Source organism: Dromaius novaehollandiae, chromosome W, assembly GCF_036370855.1.
Source record: "Dromaius novaehollandiae isolate bDroNov1 chromosome W, bDroNov1.hap1, whole genome shotgun sequence".
Lineage (NCBI taxonomy): Eukaryota > Metazoa > Chordata > Aves > Casuariiformes > Dromaiidae > Dromaius > Dromaius novaehollandiae.
The window spans coordinates 37,628,427-37,648,384 of record NC_088130.1 but is presented as its reverse complement, the minus strand read 5'-3'; the positions used below and the strand labels follow the sequence as shown (position 1 = coordinate 37,648,384).

The window sequence follows — 19,958 nt, the reverse complement described above, 5'->3', positions numbered from 1 at the left end:
TATTGATAACTTAATGTTTCAGTACAGAGGCGAATAGTTCATTCTGAATTATTATTTAGATGTTCATGCCTGAGAACTGTATTTTGATATAATTTATAAATTGTGTAGAAAGTCAGTAGAGAAAAAGTTTTCTGAAATTTAACACATATTTCCCCTGACAGATGTAAACATGCCAAGGCTCCACTTCTCAATATCTTTCTCACTGTAAACAAAATAAATAAGTTTTTACAAATATCTTTAGGTATGTTACAGAGAGCTCATGAATAAGCGTTCTGTAAGAAGAGTCTACATGTATGTTATCACAGACTTTAAGCCCTTATTCAAATGTTACTTTCTGCAGTTAAACTAATTCCACTGAAGCCAATGTAACCTGTCAGGGGATGGATAAATAAGTAAACAAAGATGAATTATAATTATATGTTGTGGGTTTTTATTTTCATTCAAAACCATAGGTTTGAAGGGATCACAATTGTAAGAAATGGTGGAACACATGGAAATGTTTCTGTTACCTGGATTATAACCCGTAATAGTAGTGATCCCTCACCTGTGACTGCAGACCTCATTCCAGAGTCTGGGGAGTTATATTTTGATCAAGGACAGATGCTGGTAGCAATTCCTCTGCACATTGTTAATGATGATATACCAGAAGAGGCAGAGCCCTATCTTCTGAAACTTTTAGCCCATACAATACAGGGAGGGGCAGAAGTCAGCGATCCATTTGAGGTAAGTTTGCTTTCAGGATTTCTTTCAGAGAAGGAAGGAGGCAATAATTAGGGACTTCTCCAGTTTTGATAATATTGGTTAGACTGGCTGAAGGGTTTGTGCTTGAATATAAACTGAGCAAGCTAATCCTTACTTTATTCTTGGCATGTAAAGCCATATCCAAAGTATTTGTCTTAATATAGTATACAAAGGCAGGTATTTTTAATGAAGTAGCATCCAACTATGATTATTTTCCGTCATACATAGCATTGCATAAATGCTGCCTTTCAATGAGGCTTGCTAAGACATGGCTTGGTGCCAATCTCGCAGGAAAGCTATGTTCTCTGCCTATTTGCTGTCTTAATGATTATTGGAATGTTTTACACAGAGAGTAACAGCTTGAAGAGGATAGGTTGTTGATTAAGAATAAGCTCTGAACTGTTAAATAAAGGGTGACTAGCATTGCTAGCAGTTTTGTTGCTCAAGTCCCTACTTTGCTTTTCTTAGAAATGATTGGAATGAACTTGGTGAATAAAATGAATTTTTGCACAATCTGAAACATTTTTTAATTGTTCACTTTGGCTGCTGAACCAAGGAAATCAGTTATTCAGTGCTCATTCTGGCACATTGATGAAGTATAGTGGGAAAGCCACCACCATCCATGTTGGGCTGCTTGTGTACAATGAACACTTTGGGGCTGTCAATCTAATTTCTTTCTTGAGTACTGATTCACTAAGGAGAAAAGGTATGAGGTATGTTTTTCGTTTTTGCAGCTTTTGTTTTACATTCAGGACAGTGATGATGTTTATGGTGTAATAAAATTTTATCCTATGGAGAATCAGAAGATTGAAAGCAATCCAATGGGACGCTTCTTATCCTTGAGTTTTGCAAGGGAGAGAGGAACAGTTGGAGATGTGCAGTTGGTTTATACTGCACTGTACATTCCGGCTGGAGCTTTGGATCCAGAGAGAGCAAAAGATGGCATTCTAAATATGTCTAGAAAAAGCATTCTCACATTTCCAGAAGGAAAAGCCCAAGATACCTTAAATATACCAATAAGAAATGATGCATTTCTTCAAAATGGTGCTCATTTCCTCATTCAGGTATTTCAGTTTTGTTGTTTTTTTTCTTTAACCCCTTAACTCCTTACCTTTGAGTGTAGTTAAAATGACCAATCCTGTAAATAAACTTAGATCTGTAGCCAAGAAACCTGTCTGTTTTAAAGAGACAGCTTCCATAAATATGCCATAAAGAGTTCTGTTCCAAATCATTATTTAAAAATTACACAAACTTTTCAAATAACCTGTTATAACAGGATTCAGGTATTAATCGTGGAATTCAACAGAACAAGATCAATGTTACAAAAGTTAGTTACTTCTTGATGTATGTTTTTCTGTCTACCCCTTGGCTTTCAAATTAAAGCTTTTAAGATTAATTCACAGAAGCATGACAAATCTCATAATGACAAGCCGGGAAATATAAATTAAAAATAATGAAACATATACCATGTTTCATTTATGTATTAATTTGGCCAGAGAATTTGAAAAGTGTATTTTCCATCTTTCTTCGTATAGTTTTCTTTGCTGCTCTTTTAGTGTTTTTCCCCCTTTTTTCTATCTGAATTTTGAAGAGGTGAACTTTTGCCATTATTAATTAAAATTGGCTGAAAAAATTCACTAGAACTTTTTGACAGAAAATGGGTTTTCAGAAAAAATATTTAAAGAAAAAAAATTCACTTTCCAATGAAGAGTTTAATTTTTCACTGGGGAAAACCAAGTTCACTTAATTCTTAGCAAATTTTTGTTCAGAAATACTGCTGTGAAACATCCTGAGCACTGTAGCTGGTATTTATTATGCTCATTTTTTCATCTGCAGTTCAGACTCCCCCATTGGTTGTACTTTTCATGATTAACTATACCACTGTGGTGGTCAGAGGATGAAGAGCCCAGAGAGTAAATTTAATACACAGAAACAGGGGGGACTTGGCGCATCCAAAGTGCAAATCACAGAGGCATTTCTTAGTCCCTATTTGTTATTTCATTTTAAGTCAGATTTCTTTAGAGTTTTCAAATGGAAGTTGTTGATTTTAAATATTTGGATTTAAAATTTATCTTTATTTATTTATTTATGTACTATGGCTTGCCAAAAATGTTTCAATTGCTTCTGGGAAGCTTTAAGAGATTTTTTTCCCCTCCCTGTTCTCATTTAAAAAAAGGGAAGGTGGGGGAAGGAATTTTCCCCAGAATTGTATTGTTCTTGTATGCAATTTTTTGCATTTAAACTTAAATTGGGACTTGCCTTCCAGAGTATTAGAACAGTGTGTTCTACATCTGCAAGAGATCTGAAAGATCTAGAAGAGAATTGAAATATCTAATTCCAAGCACATTTAAATGATATAATTTAAATACCACTGAAGTGTGGGATTTGAAGAAGACACGTTAAGTGTTTCAGAGTGTATCATATGCTGCTATTTTCTGCACTTTGTCAAGCTTTTAAAGTGTAGATTCCAGCATTTTTTCCATGTACTTTCTCCATGAACCATGAAGATCTTTGTGTCTGAGTAAACAAAATCAGAGGGGCTTTGCATCACAAACAATCCATTTAGAAATTCATATAAAAGAAAGAGCTATTTGTCACTATGACAATCCTTCTACATTGTGAATAAACGATAAACTCAGGAAACATGTTTAGAATGAGAAGATTACAGAGCTTGTGCTAAGCACAATAAAGGATCAACTCCAGAACTGGGGTGGGGGGAGAGGAGGAAATGAAGCTTAAATACAACTAAAGAATAAGTAGAGAAACTGGAGAAGTGAGATTAACATTCTTCAGTAACATCCTCAATTAAATAACCTACTATAGTCTGAGATGCAGTTTTCGGCATGGACAGGAAGGCTAACAGTGAAAATTAGTGTAATGAACTGTTCATTCTTATTCAATTCACAAAGCTTTTTTTCCTCATGAACTGTTCTGCTTTAAAAGGTATTAAAGAAAATGCTGAAAAAATTTCGTTTGGCTTTTCATTAATTTGTACTTTTATCCCAGAGTTACTATCCAGGATCAGAAGCACACACTTAACAATGTATTCAGATTTACAGTATTTAAGCAACTTTACTGGGCTACACAAATGCACAGTGATCCACCTGCATACTGGTTGCACAGTCAGGTCCTACTTTAAAAGATAGCTTATAAAACAAGTAACACAAACAGTATTCCACAAAGTCCCTCAATTTATTCCCCCTTCAAACTCTCAATAATGAGCTAAATACAATATTTGTAAAACATTTCCATCTATCATCAAATGAAACGTACACAAATATTTTTGTGTTACTCAAGCAGTTGTGGTGTAAAATATGGTACAACGCATCTGTAGTTTGATATGAAGAATTGAAAGACTTTAAAAATCATGAATGAAAATGATAATCCATGATTTCTATATGGATCTAAGTAAGGCCATTTTTTCCAATAAAATTTTACTGTATGATAGTATCTGATAAGCCCAAGAAAAAATATTTGTGTAGGAGTTAAAAGGTGAATGTCACTGAGGGTTTCATGCCCCAGTGAAGCATTTGCAGCATCTGTGTATGCAGATCAGTTACAGAAAAATTTGTTGTAGTTATGTTTGTAGACAGAACCTCATGGTATTAATAATATTTGAAAAACATACTTAAACAGGCAAGTCCCGCTTTCCTTGTTATGTCAATACTGCTGCTAGATTTAGTAATACTGCTCAGGTAAAGAAAGGTGATAGATTTTTTTTTTTTTTTTTTTAATTTCCTCTTAGTATCAATAGAGCATCAGAAATACAAGAACACAAGAGGAGAAGACAGTTTTGAAATATTGTACCGAATTTCAGTTCTGAATGAAATGCTAATGTAATAATCATAAATGGATAGGAAAGTACTTAAAGTTGCATGAGAGAGGAAAGAAGACTAGATCATGCTTTAGCTATGGGTTTCTCAGTAAGTAGGCTGTATCGGAAGCCATGAATTATTATGGTTCTAGAAATTTCTGTACATTTTTATCAATGTATGGTGCAAAAAATGAAATTAGGACAATAGCCTAAGGTACTCATCAAATCAATATTGTTGTTCACAAGTCTAGAAATGAGGCTGATCGAGGAGGTGTATGCATTCAGTCTCTCTCTGTGCCTGGATCTCTGTTTAATTATTTATACTAACATGATTTGTCCATGAGGTGTATCATTCTTCTGGCAAAGCTCAACAATATCCACTTCCATTTACTTGACACATTTACTTCTATGATTTTTCTAACAGCAATAGTGCTAGTATGATAAATTTTTTTCTGGGCACATTTTGCTTGTTGCATATGAAAATTATTCTGAAATGCCAAAATTGCTCCTGCTTGATACCAAGGCATCTTGTTTCTCAGTTTTGTGTTACTTTTTCTTACAGCTGGAAAGAGTTGAGCTGGTGAATAGAATACCTGTGGTCCCACCGGTGAGTCCCAGATTAGGTGAGATTCGAAATATTTCTCTGAGGATTACTCCAGATATCGCAAATGGAGAAATTGGCTTTACTAGCAATCTTCCAATTATTCTTTCTGAACCAGAAGATTCCCCTGCTACAGTGGTAAGTAAGCCTATTTATATTGTCCCTTATCACGGAAAATTTCTTTGGAGAAAGCAAAGTTGGCTAAATTCATTGTAGCATTTGAGTGGTAATATGAAGAAAATCCTCCCTCAATGTTTATTTCTGATCCCAAACATTCTCTTGCTTTAAAAACTACAAGCAGAAAAGTGCTTATAAAAATAAGCACTGAAGTAATCTGTTGGTAATTATCAGAATAGTCAGGTTGGCTTTTGGTATCCATGCGACCATCCAGTTAGCCATTGACACTCACACAACAAAGTATACTGTAGACAATTTTTGTTTCTCTCGCCCACTCAGAAGGTAGTCGTGTAAAGCAGGGCTGATTTCATAAACTTGATGGAAGTGGCTGTGAGTCTTATAGTTGACTGGCTTGCACATGAACATATAATTTGCTATCTGGGCACGTTCTTCAATGGTTTTGCTTTTCAGGTTTCTCAGAACCCAAAGAAACATTTTAAAAAGCATTGCAATCCATCTGAGTGCTTTAGCTCAGGCTGGGGAAACTTTTATAAAATTTTTTTCCTACATTTTTGTTTTTTCTTTAGTTGTCTTTATTGAAATCTTCCCACAGATTCTGAATCAGATAACTTTTAATTTTTCAAATTAAGACTGCTAATTGCCTTAAACAGATTACATGATGAGACTGTACTCTAATGACCAAGTAAAATTATGGTAATTATATTTAAAGTCTATTTTATGTCTTGAAGAAGTGAGCACTGGTTAAATCAGTCACACAAAGCTTATTGTATTTATGATTGCTTAGTGATTTGTCATATGAATAAGCTGTAAAACATTTATTTTCTTCCTTCTCTATTCTCTAAATTTATAGCTTTGGTAAATGATGAAAAGGATTAGGTTTAGTATATATGTTCATTGAGATAACATCATTGATTTCGTAGGTGCTATACCTAATACACATAGGTATGAGTAAAAAAACAGGCTGAACGTTTTGAGGCTCATAGTCGAATATTAATTTGCGAGGGAGTAATTGTTTCTGTATTTACTTTCACAAGTAGTGACAGTTTCCTGTTTTTAAAGGTTTCCATTGTATTGCATAGAGATGGGACTGATGGTCAAGCAACTGTGTTCTGGAGTTTGAAACCTTCTGGTCTTAATCAAAAAGCAGTAACACATGATGATATAAGTCCTTTTAATGGCTCCGTTGTGTTCCTACCTGGACAAAGTGATACTACAATCAACATTACTATTAAACCTGATGATACACCTGAAATGAATGAAACTGTTTTATTGACTTTGGACAGGTATTGTACCATAGTCTATATTCATATGGATCAACTATAATAATTTATATGTAAGGTGTTGCATGCATTGTGTTGATAAATGCCTTTAGGAACGTTAGGCCCTTGATTCAGGCTGCGTATGGGCTCTTCTTTGACTGGAGATAAACGTAAGAAACTATGTCATATTTATTACCTAATGACTTATTCTTCTTTTCGTTTTGATGAAAGTATTGTGTGTGTGCTATTTAGAAAGTTCTTATTTCAGCTTTGATCGTTTGTTATAGTTCTTGATTTTAACAATTTTTTTTTTACAGAAATGGAATGCTTAGTGAGATATACTAAGTGAAAAGTAGAAAGCAGTACAGAACTGGTTTTCTGTCAGAAAAGCATTTATATCTAGGTTGCCATTGAGGAATTAGAGCAGCTTTTTACTTGTTTGAGCTGTGTGTTCAGTATTGCTCGTTCTTGATAATTAGATACTTCCATCACAACTCTTAGCTTCAGAAATAGCTCAGAGTGACTATTACTGCAGTCATCTGTTACAGAGATAATAATGGTGTTTCTGAAACACAGTATTCTAGTCTCCCTTCTGCATTGGATCAGGATCATAGGATAATCCAGGTTGGAATGAACCTCAGGAGATCCTATTATCTGCACTTGGACATTACTCAGACTACTTTAGTTAGTGTATATCCAGGAGCATACTCACTCTTTGAATTACCCTACAACAACAGAATCTTGGCTGTATCTTCTGTCCTGCTTCTAACAACCTGGTTATATATGTAGCTTAGAAATACCACTAGGCTTGCTCTTCTACCTTCTGTTAATTTAAGAAACATTTTTCCAGTTTTGCTGGAAACATACCAGTATTTTTTTCTAGGGATCTGCGAGCAGCAACATCCACATATGACACCCAGAACTTCCATAGTCTTTACCTTATGCATAAGAAGAATTCACAGAAGTGTAAAGTAGGTATTGGGAACTTCAACAGCAGATACTCATGACAATTGCACACTATCAAACAGTAGGCAACCAGCTTCTCAAGCTGTTGCTAATTATTGGAAGATCCTGGTTTGGAAAGCCTGTTTTTTAAATGTTATTCTGCTGCAAAAGAAAGGTGTTTTTCTATTGCAGGGTTGGCCTGCCTCAGTAAAAGCTGGCTGGAAGATACATTTAGTGCAGAACATGTTACTTTGTTCTACTTTGGCTACTCCATTACATTTAAAAGGCAAACCTGTTCAAGACAAAAAGAAATAGATATTATTGTAAGGAGTTCTCTACTTTTCTTCTTGCAGATGAAACTATTTGGCAGCAAGGAATTCATTAGAGTTTCTGGGATAAGGGGGAAAACTAAGGTTAGAAATGCTGATTAAAGTTGTGAAGAAATTACTTAAGGTGGCCAAGAATGCTAAGGGGAAGGTAAGGAAACAAATAATGTAGAGAGAGGAAGTGGGTACTGTACAAGGGCAACTTTTTCAATTCTGACAGCAGTGCATATGTGTGAAATGACGGCCTTCTGCTACTTATTCTGGTCAGAGACCCTAGGCTGTGCCTTAAAAATGATGGCTATCATAAGGATTGAACTGGCAGCTGGACAAATATAACCACTGTTCTGCTTCTGCTATGTCTGGTGGGGGTAGCAGGTTCTGCTGATCAAGTGGCTAGTGAAAAGCATGCCAACAGTAAGCAGCTTTCCCACACTTGGCAAGGTCAGAGACTGAAGAAAGGAACAGGTGGCCTGGACTAGAAAAAGCAGTGAATGAGGAAGAGATAAAATTTAATTTTTTCTCTAGATCTGGCTAGTATCCCTCAAGCCTATGGGTGAAATCCGGCGACTTTAACATTAGCACCAGCCGAGAATGAAATAACTGCGTATATCATCTTTTTAGTACTAGAGATGACTCTTCAAATCAAGGTTGAAGGATACTGGCATGGTTATGAGTGTAAGCTTGCACTATTGCTTTCTGCATGGTTTCTATTCTCTGAATGAACAAAAGAGTTCAGTTTCCAAGGCTGGCAGCCAGCATCTCACAGTAGTAGTGAATTAGAATGAAAACAAAGGTGCACTGTGCTGTGGATCTGTTTGTACTGTTCTATAAGTTGTAGCATCAGTTTCTAGGAAAACAGAGCATGTGAGAACTTTAATGGAAGTATAGATATAGAAATATGTTCATGATCATTATACTTATTACAGTTTGTAATAGCATGGATAAAATAGTCACAATAAGTAGTTCTGTTAGTTCTGTCAAGGTTGTGTTAATTACAACTTAGTAATGTTTTTAAGGCAGTTTACATTTTAAACAAGAGCTTTAATTGCATCCATATCTATGAAAGAAATTTTCAAGGCATTGTAAGTAGTATTTTCCTCTCTTGCTCTATGGCCTCCCTCCATAGGCCATAGAAGTTAAAAATAATTCCTAATTATGTCCACAAAACAAAGGCCAATGTATACTGTCAAGAATATGCTTGCAAAGAAGACAGATAGGTAATAGAAAAGCAAGACAATCTTGTACCTGCTGAAGCTTCTTCATATTTTTTTTTTTAGGAGCAGCTTCAGGTTGAGTGCCTGCCATATCTGAATAGGCCTGAATTGAGACCAAACATAAATAAAGCCAGATGTCTGTAGTGAAATCTGTATGACAAAGAAAAGGCCTTGGTCTTCTTGCTGAATGTAGGTGAAACAGGCCATGGAAATTGTATGTATGCTTTGTGAAAGCATATATACATACTAGGGCTGTTCATTTTACCTGGTAAGCACAAATGGAAATCAGTTTAAAAAAATCTGATTGTTGTTCTTTCCTCCTGCGCAATGCATCCTCTTATTGGCAGTTGTCATCACTTCAGTTAAAGCACAGCTACGCAGCTACTGATTTGGTGATTGGCATGACTGGAAGGGTAGAACCTCCAGGGAATGGGGGACTGGGGTTAGCCTGTGTTTTCACTCATATATGGTATGAGACCTTGGGGATTTGGGAAACTCTTAAATAAGCGCTATACTGATAAAGTCATTATAATTTGTGAAAGTGATAGTAAGTAAACAAATGGCTATTTAAACAGTCCTTATGCACTTACATTTTTTGAGTCATATTATTTAGGATAGTAGAACAGATACATATACATACAGGCATACCTCAGAGCTATTGCAGGTTCAGTTCCTGACCACCACAATAAAGCGAATATCGCAATAAAACAAGTCACATGAATTTTTTGGTTTCCCAGTGCATATATAAGTTATGTTTGCACTATACTGTAGTCTATTAAGTGTGCAATAGCATTACGTCTAAAAAAATATTGCGTGAAATATTGCAAGAATTACCAAAATGTGACACGGAGACGTCAAGTGAGCACATGCTCTTGGAAAAATGGCACCAATAGACTTGCTTGATGCAGGGTTACCACAAACCTTCAATTTGGAAAGACAGCAACATCTGCAAAGCGCAATAAAACGAGGTATGCCTGTACACACACGCGCGTGCGTATGTGTGAGCACACACACACAACACACATACACATGTTGTGACCTAAATCCTAATCTACTATATGTAATATAGCAAAACCAAAGCAGCATGAGGTTTTTTATACATCCAATGACTTTTGTGGTGTGATACAAATTTCCACAGGCTGAAAATCTGTCTGTGAGTCTATTTAGAAAATGATGAGGCTCTGAGTTATGAAGTGATTTTTCAAAATTGCAAATACAAGATACAGTTTGACTATTTCATTGTGAAATATCTGGTAGTTTTTAACATTTTTGTGTACAAGAGATTACTTCATTGCAAAAACTTAGCTAATCATAGAAGGCTCATTCAAAGCACCGCATACTGTCTAAGTGCCTTAATTCAGGGCTCAAGTGAGGTTTATGTGTTGTGGGTTGCCCTCTGCACTGGGATGCAAAGAAACGCTAATTTTTTTTACCTGTTTTTTCTCCCAGCTTGGTGATTTGTTTGTCCTGTGATTAGTGTCTGCTTCAAAACTTATCTTTCTTACTAAAGCAAATTTGCTATTACGTAATATATGTGATATTATATCAATTATTTCTTTTAGTGTGAAAGGTTGAGTTTCTCTTCAAGGATTTGATCAGACTTTGTTTTGAAAGGGAAAAAGTTGCTTGAAAGTAGGAGTAGAATGTTGGAATAAGTGCTACTGGACACCTACTGCTAGTTTTTATTACTTTTCAAAATATGACATCATACATCTCCTGCTATGAATAACACAACTTAAAATAGCTTCCAAAATTAAATACATTATGGGTTAAACCTGGAGTGGAGGTGTTCCCTCTTGTAAGAAGCACTGTGGAATTTATAATGTGGCAAATCCTACTTTAGTACTGTTCTTTAGATCTACATCCTGCCACTAATTAAATCAGTAAATAATCCTGAAAAAATTGAAGATGGGGCAAACATTGAGTACAAACCTAGGAAGCAAATTGAGCAACATTCCACAGGCAATTTGAATTCAGCTTTTCTGAGATACTGTGATAAATAACAAAGGTTTTTAAGTAGTATGGTTTTAATAGGAATAGTAATACAGACTTACAGTTGCAATTCAGTTTCTCATGTGTCTTTCAAAAAGTGTCTTTCAAAGCTTTTTAAGATACGCTTTCCCTAATAATCATTTTGCATTAAATTTGTCATATGGAAATTGCTTTTTCTATACCTGATCTTTGACAGAAAACATAGTTAAACACTGAGATTGCATCATAAAAGCTGCTAGAGCATATAATCCACGATAATGTGGAACTTTATGTCCATAGATAACCATTGTGGGCATTCTGAATTGCTTTTTTTGTTCTGATGTAAGAGCACCTAAAGGGCTGGTTTCACATACTGTAAGGACTGAAGTAGGACTGAACTGATCCTATGTATTGTATGGAATTTGGAAGTATTTACTTCCATGATAAAAGAATGGTATACGCACATTGCTGATAATACCTTGTTTGTGCGCTATTCTTGAATGTTGTCAGAGCACAATATGGACCAGCAGCTCCCTGCAGGCCAGTGAGCCAGGAGTGAGGGGGCCGGCAGGGCAGGGCTTTGCCGGCCAGGCTCCATCCCACTGCCCCCAGCAAGGTAGCAGGGCAGGCAGGGGGGACAGGCAAGGGCAGCCCCCAATCCTAGGCATCAGGCCAACTTGTGATGATGACTCCAAGGTCAAGCTGGGAGCATGAGTCAGGATCAGGCCAGCAAGGGTAGCCAAGGTCAGAGACAGCCCTGCGGGGGCCAGGCTGGGCAGTCAGCCCATGGGTCAGGGTCCCAATTGACTGATGGCTGTGGCAGAGCTGCAGGCAGGCACACTTGCAATGTAGGAACCCCTGAGGCTGTGGGCAGAGGGGGTGGGTAGGGGCCCCAGGTGAGGCTGGTTGGGGCAATTAAGGCATATTAGTGCATTTAGGGCCCTAACAGATGTAGACTGGTATTTATGGTTCTTGATTAGAGTTGAAAGAGCATGCTGAAGGCTTTAATTGAATGTTTGAGCCATGTCTTACCAGTTTGCATAGACTTAAATTTAAGTATGTGAATGCTACACTGAACCAAAAGAAATACTATTTTATTAAGTGGACAGAAATTTGTGGGACCGTAGTGTGAGTAACATAAAATCATTACCATGGAATTGTTCAAAACAGTGAATGAAATCAGGCTCTTTTTTTTCCTAGGAAAAAAGCAAATCTATGGGAACACTCGATAGTGGATATTTGGAATGTACCTTCCTAATTCAGTTTCTCTCTTTTTTCTTGAACATGCTTCCTACTGATTTTTTTTTATTTTACTTTTGTAGGGATGTATACTCTATGTGACGAGAGTTTATATGTGAGCAGCTTAGACTATAGATATTTAGAAACCTATTGTGTTTGCTATTAGCTGTTCACTTAACAGCTACGCAGAGTTGGAAATCTAAACCTAGGTGCTTCTATTCCATTTTTGCATAGGCTAATACATTAGTTTTTCAAAACATCTAATGTGTCAGAGCAGTGATAGAAATGGGACTTGGATGGAGAAACCTTCTGAACAATGGTTTTCTTTAGTAGATGATGGGCTGAATCTTACTACTTGCCTCACTTTCTAAACTGAAAGTTCTCTAGCTTCCCATGCAACTGTCACTATGACTTTTTCAAAGTAGTAATCTATTCTCAGTCCTTTCAAAGAACACCTGGAGGTGCAGACCTCACGATACCTTGAGACTATTTCGTTTGTGTTGCCCTCTGGATTTTTATGCTGTTACCAATGTGTATTACAACATGCTATTAGAACCCAGCAGTACTCCTCAGTTCATCTTAACAGAATTTTTTTGTCTTGGTTATATTTGGACTTATTCAATGTAACTCTATGAAGCTGAAAGGGATATTATTTCTGGTGTGACCTTTCAGTTTCTGATGTATTATTGCGTCTTGAATACTTAAGCTTGGACATACATCTCGAAAACTTATCATTATGGTTTATTTGTATTCATATATATATATTAGAATAATATATAACTCTTAGCGTTACCAACTCTGGAATTTTCTCTTTCTTCTTTTTATTGTATTTAAGGCATTGCTGTTTTTGGAATACTTTTGCATATGCTTCTGAAGGAAGGGAGAATGTCAGCATATATAGTATCTAAAATCTAGCCTTGCTAGAAAGCAATGACAAATTTCCACTAATTCAGTTTCCCTATTTAAAAGACTGTGTCTGCAAATGTATTTACTTTATTTTCTCAAAATTTTGAGTGAATTCTTATCTACAGTGAATTAGAATTTATATTCCCTTTGACATTATTTGAGTCTGAATTTTACTTTGTATGTGTTGTGGTTATTTGTTTATGATATTTTGATATAAGATACAAATTTTATATCAAATATGTCTATTTCAGATTAACAAAGCCAAAATGCACTATTGCCATTGCAGAATAATGCTGTCTGTTCATCTGACTAGATGTGATAATTTTAAGTGCTTGACTAAAATTGAACCAATTGAGAGATTAGAAAATGCTCTTTTCTTTTGTGCATTTTATTTTGCTGATCTAATTAAGGAAAAATTGTCCTAAGTAAGTTTTGATGTGATTTCCTGCCAGAGCAGTTTTTGATATGTACCTATTACAACTCCCACTATGTCTATCAATTTATGTCACTATTTTGGCAGATTTATGAAATAATATATCATAGGGGCATGTAGGGGTTTTTTTCTTTTCTTTTTTTTTTTTTTTTGTAATTGAAAGCGCTAAGTAGTTACAAATATGTAAAAGGTAAATAAAATTTACTCAGCTGCTGCAATTTGTGAGCATGCTCTTGGAGCTCTTGGAGCAGGGTTTGGTAGGGAATGCCTTGAATGGGTCTTTACATGCTGAATTGATCATTGGGTCGTCTCCCCCAAAGTGGAAACTGTCAAACCTCTTGCTAACGTTTGTCAACAGGAAAATGCCAAGCAAGTAGGGTTCCCATAAAGTGAACACTATTAGCTTTTTGGAAAAGCGAAAAAGAGTTTTGCTTTATTATTTTTCTTTTCTAAGATTAGTATTATTGAAATTCTGGCAAATTGCACTTCCATTCCTTTCCCCATTCCCTTTTTTTCTTTCTGTATTGACAGGGTAGAGACAGAAAGGTTTGTCGTGTACTTTGGGTAAGTGCAGTGAACTGTGTTTTGTCTTCAGTGAATCAACACTTTTTTAAAAAAGTCGTGGGTTTGGACAGAATCTGTCTTTATCACTTATTTTCCTCTTAAAAGAGTCGTGCCTTTTTAACCTCCTCAGGCAATGCATGCTTCCCCTTTGGTGTTTCATTTGATGGCATGGGGTTCCGGCTTGAAGGCATTTCTTTACCTTGGATCTGTGAATGATAAAAGTTATGAATGCATGGCTCAGTATTTGATATTTGAGCGTTTGATGCGACAGTGGATTACTTGCTTTAAATTGCCACGAACACTTTGCCTCGGCTAAATGATTGAACTGACTGGAGTTACACCAAAGAAGTTTTCTGTAGTCAAAAATGAGAAAAATCATTTAGTTTTTGAATAACCTACATATATTTTATGTTATCATGTTGTTGTTTACACCGATATACATTTTTAATATGTAACAAACATGGACAAGTTACCCTATTGAATAGATATTTGCCGCTTTTTATCTTATATACTGTTTTGTAGGCTTCACTGTAGGTCAGGTGAATAAAAAGAGGTTTGTTTTAAGTTATTTATGGAATGTTCCTGGACACAATTCTGGACTTAATTTCATATATTAGATATAATAGATCACACAAAACATTTCTTTCCCCGTAAAATAGCGTTTGGTGAAATCTGAGTGGTCGTACTGTGGAAGAAGAAAAGTATGCACAATATGCAAGACCAAAATTTCTTTGAAAATATAAGGAGATGCACATGGGAGATGCAGAAGAATCAAATTACATGAAACAACATGTCATAAGCAACATCCAAACTGTCCATCTGAAAGTGCATTCACAGTGCATCCTACAATAGTACTCTGTCTGGCATTTTTAATGTTACATGAAGCTTAAAACAGTGTCATTGAAAAATATTGTCTCTGAGGAAATAAATGTAAGAAATGCGCAAGGTTTCCTTCTGTTATCAGATATGGCCTGGTTTTGCCACTGAGTAAGGTCAAGATGACATTAGCAGTAGCCAAGGGAGAGACGTGCTCCACCAGGAGGAACGCTATTTGGTCACATATACTTAGGGTCTGTGCCATTGAGCTAGAGGGTTTGTCAGGAAGTAAGGAAAAGAGGGAATGGGTCTGATAAGCTACACAGGGTAGGTCTAACGCTAATTAGAGCCAGAGTAAAATCCTATAGGTGTTCTCCATATAATGCAGAATGGAGGTTAAGGCACAGGTGAGGGTAAAATCCATAATGTTAAGGAGTGAGTCTCTGCCTGTTTACGACAACGGTAAACTTCAGAGAGTAGAGTAAGATTGGAAATGTGTGATTATTAATGGAATATCAGATTATTTAAGTGATTTTTGGAATATCCCTTATGCTTTGATCCAAGTACAAATTAATACTAAATTTAACTTTTCATTTACACAATTCTTTTTCTTTTCCTGGATGTTACGTGCATGTATGATTAAAAGAACAGAGCCACCAATTATAATAACTAACCAGAAAACAAAGATACTTCAGAAGCAAAATTTCTACAAATGGAAAAAATATTCTAATGCTGTGCCGTGTTTGTTTTATTTTATTCTTTGCAGGTAGTCATTGGTTTTCATAATTTATTAACCAGATTCATCACTATTTTGCTATTGTTTGCATAGTTGTGGATTTAATTGCAAAACAAAATTGCCACTCAAAAATAACTCTTACCTTCCTTTTTCAGGGTTAGTGTAGAAAATCAAATACTGAAATCTGGGTTTACTAGTTGTGAAATTATTATTTTGGAAAATGATGATCCAGGAGGAGTGTTTGAATTTTCTTCTTCTTCTAGAGGTCCCTACAGTATCAAGGTAAGTATTTCAGTAATTTCTCTTAATCATTATGGACAACATAGTTTAGCAGAGTGCTAGAAAAATGCTGGTTTTCTTTTTAACAGGAAGGGGAGTCCGTTGAACTGCAGATTGTTCGCTCTAGAGGAAGTCTTATCAGACAGTTTCTACGCTACACTGTAGAACCAAGAGACAGTAATGAGTTTTATGGAAGCACAGGAATTCTGGAGTTCAAGCCTGGTGAAAAAGAGATCATAATTACTTTACTGACAAGGATGGATGGGATTCCAGAGGTAAAATTTAATACTTTCTCTCTTTAATATTCACAGGCATTTTAGTTTGACAGTTCTTAAAATATAGATGGATTCATGTGTAAATATTACCAGTTTTTCTGTAACAGTTCCGGGCTTTCTTTTGTTACATGTGAGAAAGAAATAGAGGAAGAGTGACTAAAAGGTCTATAAGACAGTCATGCACTACATGAAAGCGTTATACATGTCATCAGTACAAAGCAGGTCTTGTCAGGTTTGCCTGAATAATTCTATGATACTTCTTTTTTTTTAATCCCAGAGAGATGCAGCATTTTGGGTGCATTTCTGTCCTTCATGTTTGCTTTCTGCTCCTCTGTAGCCAGTTCCCTTTTCTGTGTATGGGCTGTTCTGGAATCCGTCTGGAAGTTGTGGTTCCACCACAGCATAAGCTAATAAAAATCATAGGTGATATGATCCTACACTCTTCCTCACCTTTGCATAAACATTCCCATGCCACTTTTGCATAAGCAGACAGAACCAATCTGTCAGAAACCTAACCTTGCAAAGTACAAAAAGCTTTTTAGGCAGGTTAATGATTTGTCATAGGACCAGATGATCATCAGTCCTGGACTGAAGGATGAGTGGAGGATCCTTTGACCAAGAAATGAAGAGATCACAGCAACCCTGATAAGCCTAATGGCATAGGCTGCTGTAGAACTTCAAGGTTATTTTCTCTACACACTCTGCAGGGAAGAGATGTAAAAAGAGTCTGAATTCCACTACAGAAGCCAGGTACATAAGTTAAGCAAGTAAAAGTTGGTCACTAAAGCACCAAGTTCTTTTTAAGATCTAGCCTTCAGTTCTTCATCTTTACATTGAGGTAGAATTACTTCTCTGCTTTACATGAGTATTATGAGACTAGCTACATCATACTGGCTGAGATTCTCTGTTAAAAAATCAGAACTGTTGTGTCAGGATTAAAAGAAATATCCATTTATCCAATACTCTCTCCAAAAGTGGCCAAAGGCAGATAGATAGAAAAAAATATGTGAACAGGACAAGTATATAATGCCTTTTCTTCAGAATGCCTTTCCAGGGTCCAATGATCTGCAGTCCAGAAAATGTTCTGAACAAGAGGTTGTGTCTTTGTGTTTACTAATGCTCAGTGGATTTTTCTTCTGTGAATTGGTAGAATTATGTTTTAAACCCACATAACTTCTAGTGTCCGTAACGTTCTGTAGTATAGAATTCCATTGTTTAATTGTAGTTTGTGTGAAGAACCACTTCCCCCCTCCTCCCCCCCCTTTTTTTATTTGTAGTAGCCACCTGCTACAGTGCTCCCCAGTTCAGCCTAGTGGTGGACTTATAAATATGTGGATTCAATCTTTTTTTTTTTTTTTTTTTGATCTCTGAAGCATTACCTGGCACAGATCTCCTGGAAATATATGAAGCACAAAGTCCCATAGATTAATAAAGCAAACTGATGCATTGTTTCTAAATTATTACACTGTCAATGGCTTTAAAGTCTTTTTGTTCACTTGCTATGTAACAGAGAAAACAAATGTTAACAAATCTTAGGGAACAGAACACTTATCTTTTGAGGAGTATTACAAATATATTTGTAGTAATGAATTGATGTGATTCTAAGTTAAGTACACATCAAAAGCCTTTGCTTATAGTAATGCTAGATTTTTGGAGCAAATGGTTGTGCTGTCAAAGACAGAAAGTTTGAATAATGTCTTTCATCCTATGGGAATGTACAAATGCATTGTGTGTGTAGAAGTTACCCTGGAAAGCATATGATTTCCTCTTCTTTACATTTGTTTCTCTTTCTGCCTGGGTAGTGACTATGGACTACAATCCATTTTCTTTATGATATGAGTGTTGAACATGTGTTCTTAATCTGACCAAGTTTCCCTCTTCTAGCTGGATGAGACCTATTGTGTGGTACTCAGCGGCTACAGTGAAATGCCTGGCAAGCTGGGAAATGCCACAAGGGTCAATATAACCATTCTGAAGAATGATGATCCACATGGTATAATTCAGTTTCTGCCTGATGAACTAACAGTAACAATAAAGGAAAGTAAAGGAGAAATCATCTATGCTGGTAATTCTTTTTTGTTAAAGTTACTGCTATACCCATTCTTAACATAAAGTGCATGTAACTTTTTAGTTAAGTTTTTCTAGGTTCTAAACAATTAGACATATGTATCTGTCCTACTGGAAAAGTATTTATGTAATTGTACAGTTAAGGCTTAAATATATGAAGTATTGTTCTGTGCAAAATTTGGTAGTCCTCAACTTCTATAGGAATTACAAAAGCTGAAAGTGCACGGAATTTTGCAAGGTAGGTTTTAAGAGTAGAGGTAAACCTTCTGACTACCTGCTTGCTTTTTTTTTTTTTTTTTTTTTTAATGATATCCAGTCATGGGCAAATTTGAATGGATTTAATAATGGGTATCCTTTCATGTAGTGTTCTCACATATTATTGTTTTTGCCGGTAATGAATTTGCGTATTATTTTCTTTCCTTTTTCCTTGGTTTTTCCTCAGCTTTGCTGTTGACTGTGTATGTTTGCATTTTGTAGCAGCTTACAGAATCGTAAGAAACCAAGGAAACTATGGCAACGTTAGCGTGGCTTGGGTTGTTGATCCAGCATGTACCAATGACATCTATCCAGAAAAAGGGACTATTTTCTTTGATAACCTGGAGTTTTCAAAAAACATCACTGTTTACTCACTGCCAGATGAGGTAAATATTTTTACGGCATTTTGGTGTGGGATATGGGACAGAGGGTAACTGCCGAAACATTAAAATTTAAGGAGAAGGAGTGAATGTCTATTTCTGAAGAAGCTGATAAGTACCTGTAGCAAAAATAAAAATAGGTGGGTACAACTGAGATTGCTTCAATTATTAAACAGTTTCAGAAGCTGTGCATACCTCCAAACAAAAAAGTTAGAAGCTGAGAATAATTATAATATAGTTAAATTTTAAGATAGAAAAGTTCATTTGAACACAACTCCTGTCTTGATAGCTGAAATCTTACCTTCAACCTTATATGTTGTTATATATAAGTGGTATAATAAAGACTGAGAATAGCTAATAATGAATAAATAAAACTGTAAAAATAAATTCCATGTATCAGAAGCAGGAAGCTGCAAGATAACTTTTGCCCCATCTGTACCACAGTGGAGGTAAAGGGAATTATTTACAAGGATTTTAGATTGATGATTTATTTGTAACTATATAAACTATCATTTGTCATCCGCCTTGACACACTTTAAGGATCGATGAATAAAAACCATCACTCCAAAATCTCTGGCTTGTTAACCTTGTCCGCTGTTCATTTTAATTTCTTCACTGTTTGCATGAAAGAAATTTACTTTGTATTGCTTTCTCTCTTAGCTACCTGAAGAAATGGAAGTATTCATCATCAACTTATTCAATGCTACTGGTGGAGCCAGACTGGGCAATATAACGAGTGCAATTTTACAGATTGCAAGGAATGATGACCCCATTTATTTTGCAGGTTAGATTTTTACTGTTTTTTATAGGTAAAATATTTTTATTACCCAAAACATATTTTAATCACAGGCCAGATTGTTGAGAAATCTTTATCCCAATGGAGCTAGTGCAAAACTTCCATGTTTTTGTTGTGTTAAATTTGTATTTGTTTCCTTCAGAACCCCTGCTTAGTTCATTTTATGGTTCCCTTTGTTGATGTTGAGATTGGTTAGGTGGCTA

The 19,958-nt window shown here is 35.8% G+C and overlaps 1 protein-coding gene across 1 annotated transcript in view; it reads left to right on the top strand.

The window, feature by feature from the left end:
* The window catches only part of LOC112991965 (adhesion G-protein coupled receptor V1), a 294,714-nt gene that overhangs the window by 35,224 nt on the left and 239,532 nt on the right, over positions 1–19,958 (top strand). The window contains exons 10-19 of the mRNA XM_064499907.1: positions 453–723; positions 1,476–1,805; positions 5,118–5,294; positions 6,354–6,577; positions 14,119–14,151; positions 15,859–15,985; positions 16,072–16,257; positions 18,142–18,322; positions 18,802–18,965; positions 19,620–19,743. Of these exons, the coding sequence (XP_064355977.1) occupies positions 453–723; positions 1,476–1,805; positions 5,118–5,294; positions 6,354–6,577; positions 14,119–14,151; positions 15,859–15,985; positions 16,072–16,257; positions 18,142–18,322; positions 18,802–18,965; positions 19,620–19,743 (1,817 nt within the window). The remainder of the gene's footprint in view (positions 1–452; positions 724–1,475; positions 1,806–5,117; positions 5,295–6,353; positions 6,578–14,118; positions 14,152–15,858; positions 15,986–16,071; positions 16,258–18,141; positions 18,323–18,801; positions 18,966–19,619; positions 19,744–19,958) is intronic.